Source organism: Belonocnema kinseyi, chromosome 2, assembly GCF_010883055.1.
Source record: "Belonocnema kinseyi isolate 2016_QV_RU_SX_M_011 chromosome 2, B_treatae_v1, whole genome shotgun sequence".
Classification (NCBI taxonomy): Eukaryota; Metazoa; Arthropoda; class Insecta; order Hymenoptera; family Cynipidae; genus Belonocnema; species Belonocnema kinseyi.
The window spans coordinates 95,478,359-95,482,818 of NC_046658.1; the positions used below are offsets into that span (position 1 = coordinate 95,478,359).

The following is a 4,460-nucleotide window of genomic DNA, read 5'->3' on the forward strand; positions in this document are numbered from 1 at the left end:
AAATCGCTTAATCTTTTGAAATTTTCTGTAATCAAGGTGGCCGTCTTAATGGAAATTAAAAAATTCTATCTTTTTGGCTGAAACTATTATCATTTAAATCAATCAAAAATAAACTGAATTTCAAATCATTCAAGCTGAACTCTTTTAAATTAAAAATTTTAAATTTTGAAGCTTAAAACATTATTAATTCAGAAATTTTGTACTTAAACTGTAGATAATTTACACCTACACATAGCAGCTTTCAACACTTTTTAATCAAATAATTTTAAAGTAACTGCCACTGAAGTGCAACATTTTTAAATCTAAATTTTATAATTTTAAAAGTTTGAAGATTTTTCGCTAAACAATATTAATTCATGCTATCATTTTCAATGCTCTAAATTAGAGAATAAATAAATAAACTTGTAAAGGTTCAAAACTATTTCATTTAAAGCAATAAACATTATAACCTTTCTTTAAACTAAAATTATTTTTGTTTTTACTATTTTTAAATTAATAATTATTATTTATTTGTTATTTATATATTAAAATTCAGTACTTTCACTTATAAATTTAAAGATCTTTAATCACAACAATTAAAATAGTAATGTTCAAAGTTTAAATTTAACACTCTTAGAGTAAAGCGATTCCATACTTTCTATTTCAAACAATTCATTTACAAATGCTTAAGTTTTGAATATTTGATTTATAATAGCTGACTTTTAACAAAAAATTTAATTAAAAAAAAGAATTTAATATGAGCTGAAGCAACAATCATAAGTTTACTATATTAAAAATTATGATAATAACCCCCAAAAAGCATAAAAAGCCCTTAATTTAGTTAATTAGAATTTATTTTCTTAAAAAGGGTTCTGAATGAAGGACATTTCATAGACTCTGAAAATTTTTTATTTAATTAAGTTATCAAATCAATTATGCAATGAGTCAAGGGTGAAAAAGGGACGGTAAATGATGATTTTCACTTGGTCAATTTGATCTGGAAAATGAAACAGCAGTCTTGTTCTTTGTCGTTCCACAGTTTCCATTTTACGTCGTATGCTCTCTGAAAACAAAAGATTGGTAAGAATTTCATTAATTAATAACAATCTAGTTTAAATAATAAATAAACAATATACTATATTAACAATATTAAATATATATTAATATATTAAATAAATAATAAAATAGTCTCAGTACTAAATCAATTTTTTCAATTATTGACAATAAATCTTTCCTTATTTATACTGAGATCGAATCTATTTCAATTACTTTAAGTCCTCTTACAAAGTCTATCAGAAAAGTCAAGAAAAGTTCAAAATTAAAAAAGTAGCAACAATTTTGTTGGAAAGATAAAAAGTCGATTTTAATCCCCCAAAAAGTTTGCACGCCTAGAAGAGTTTTACGGAAGACCTCTTACTCTTTTGTAATATTTTGCACCATATGGAAAAAAGGTTTTCTAAAAGCCACAATCTTGTTTGTTTTAATATTTTAGCAAAATTTCTGTTTATCAGGAAGGCTTCATAAAAGGCACTTTTTGTAGAAGCTTTTTAGATGTACAAACAATTATGTTAATTTCTTCTTGTATTCTCCTTTGTTTCCGAAAAAAATTCAAAAATTGTAATTTTGGAAAAAAAATTCCTGTTCAAAAAAATGAATTAACCTGTATAAAGCGCACAGGAAAGTTTTGCCTGGCAGAAGCCCAAGTTAGGAAAAAAATTGGGAAAAAATACTTTTTTCCGAAAATCAACTTATTATATTTTTAATAAAATCGTTAATTTACACAATTTTTCCGAATTTCTTGCGCATTTTGAAAGACGTTGGTAAAGCCCATCAGGATTTGATAATAAAATTGGAACACTTGAGTGAGATTCATAAATATAGAATGTTAAAGAAAGAATGGTTTTCTTTAAATAGGCGGCAAAATTCAAATACTCGTAACTTGGTAAATTTCTTTTTCTCCAATCGGAAGAATGAAAAATGTAATATATTTATGAATAAATAATTAAAGATAAAACAGAAACTCACAATTGGAAAACTTTTCGCAATTGGCAAATGCATGGTGTAAGATTTCTTTTGCGCCTTAACGATTGGACACTGGGTGGCTTTGCAAGCATCAGTTTCCATTCCGACAAATGGCAAGTCCATCAAAGGACTGACCCAGTATGCTCTGCTTTCAGCAGTCGTGGCATCGAAGTCTGAAAATTAAAAAAAAAATTAATAAATAATTTTTTCTATTACTTCAATTTGCAAATTTGATTCTGAAATATATTGTTGTAATATTGATCAAGAATTATTAGTTAAATTTGGGCTATTCAAAAACAACGTTACGATAAATCGTAAGAAAATCCAACTATTTTTCATTGAAAGTATTTTGTGGAACATTAATTTTTTAATCTGGAAATTAAACTATTTCATTTTTAGTTGAAAATTAATCGATTTTAGTTAAAAATTTAAGAATTTTGTTGACAATATTTGTACTTTGTTATAAATTTGTTTTTTTTTGTTAGATAAGTAATATTATTAATTGAAAATTCAACTGCTTGGTTGAAAGTTAAACTACTTTGTCAAAAATTCATTTCGCTGGTTGAAGGTCCATCTCTTTGCTTGAAGATCTATATGGTTAAACATTTACTTTTTGCTAGAAAATTCAACTAATTGGTTAAAAATTGAACTTTTTTCCTAAAAATTCATTGTATTGGTTGAAGATTCACCTTTTGTGTTGAAAATGATTTTTTTCAACTGAAAACATAACCATTACATTATTGATTGTAAATTGATCATTTTTAGTTAAAAATTCGATTATTTGTTTGATAATTTATGTATTATGTTGTAAATTTTTTTGGTCAGATAATTAACCTTCTTAACTGAAAATTCACCTACTTGACTAAAAGTTGAACTAATTTGCTAAAAATAAATTTGATTAATTGAAGATTAATCTCTTTGGTATTTTAATTAATCAATTTTTTTCATTAATCAATTTTTGACTGCAAAATGATTGATTTTAGTTAAATTTAAAATAATAAATTTTCTATTGAGAGTTCATATTTTTGAGTTCGAAATTCCACTATTTTGTTGAAATTGAAACTAGTTTTTAAGCATTCATTTTACTGGTTGAAAATTAAATCATTTTGTAAAAAATTCATTTTTTCCTTGGTTAAAAATTATTTTTTTAACTGAAAATTCAACAATTTACTCATTGAAGATTGTTCGTTTGAAGTTGGAAATTCAACATTTTGCTTGAAAATTTATGTATTTTGTTATTAATTGGTCTTTTTTTGTAGAAAATTGATCTTCTTAATTTAAAATTAAATAGCTTATATGCAATTGAAATCACTTTATTAAAAATTTACTTTATTAGTTGAAGATCGTCTTTTTCATTGAAAATTTAACTTTTTTTTCTGAAAGCTATTTTATTCGTAGAAAATTAAACTGTGTATTTGAAAATTAACTTTTCCGTTAAAAATTCAAGTTTGCTGGTTGAAAATTTAACTGTTTTGTAGGTAATTCTTCCTTTTCGTTTGAATTTTTTTTTTAGAAAAATAATCTTTTCGATTAAAATTTCAATGACACGGTTGAAATTTGGATTACTTCCAAAATTAATTCCAAAATTAAATTTCTTTGTTGAAATTCGTCTTTTGAATTAAAAATTAATCTTTTTTTTGTTTAGGAAGTTTTTGATTAAAAAGTCATCTTTCAACTTTTTGGTCTAAAATAAATTTTGTTTGTTTGTTAAAAGTTCAACTATTTGGTTAAAAAAATTACTTTCTTGGTAGGAAATTAATCTTTTCGTGTTTTAAAGCCAAATATTTTCTGAAAAATTATATTTTTAGCGCGGAAAATCGAACTTTGTGTGGAAACCTCGTCCCTTTTGGTTGTAAAATTAATTTGATTTTTTTTGTTATTAGACAATATTTATTTTTCTATTATCCCCCTATTTTCGTGAAATAACTTTAATATTTTTTGTTTCTGGCGTTTATCAATTAATATAAAAAAAAAATTCTAAGTGAAAATGAAAACAAAACTTAATGCAATAAGTTAATAAATAATTGAACCAAATGTTGTCGCTTGTCGGACGATTTATTTATTTTATTCAAAATGACATATTCAAAATTTGTTTTTTAAAAATTTAAAAGAATAACTTTTTAAATTAAAAATGATTTGTGACAAATAATTATGAGCATGTCCTTCATTGTTTATTTTTATTATTTATCCAAATTTGATGTATGTTGGAAAACTTGTTTTTATATATAAGTTGAGAAAAAATTTAGATCTATAAAAAATGGACATAACGAAAAAATTAAAAGAATTTAATAAATTAAATTAAATAAATAAATTTTGTTTAAAAAAAGATAAATTAATTTTTGCCCCGTCCTATGTATAATTATTATTATTATTATTACACCATTAAGCCATTTCCCTTTCGGGGTAGGCGTGACTCACTCGGCAGGGGAAAGGAGTAGGGTGTGGATGGGATAGAGATT

General features: G+C 24.1%; 1 protein-coding gene across 1 annotated transcript in view; it reads right to left on the reverse strand.

Moving 5' to 3' along the window:
- Positions 1-870: 870 nt before the first annotated feature.
- LOC117167499 (MD-2-related lipid-recognition protein-like) overlaps positions 871-4,460 on the reverse strand; it is a 13,222-nt gene continuing 9,632 nt past the window's right edge. Inside the window, exons 3-4 of the mRNA XM_033352489.1 lie at positions 2,005-2,174; positions 871-1,042 (exon numbers count right to left, since the gene is read on the reverse strand). Coding sequence (XP_033208380.1) covers positions 959-1,042; positions 2,005-2,174 — 254 coding nt within the window. The 3' untranslated portion in view covers positions 871-958. The remainder of the gene's footprint in view (positions 1,043-2,004; positions 2,175-4,460) is intronic.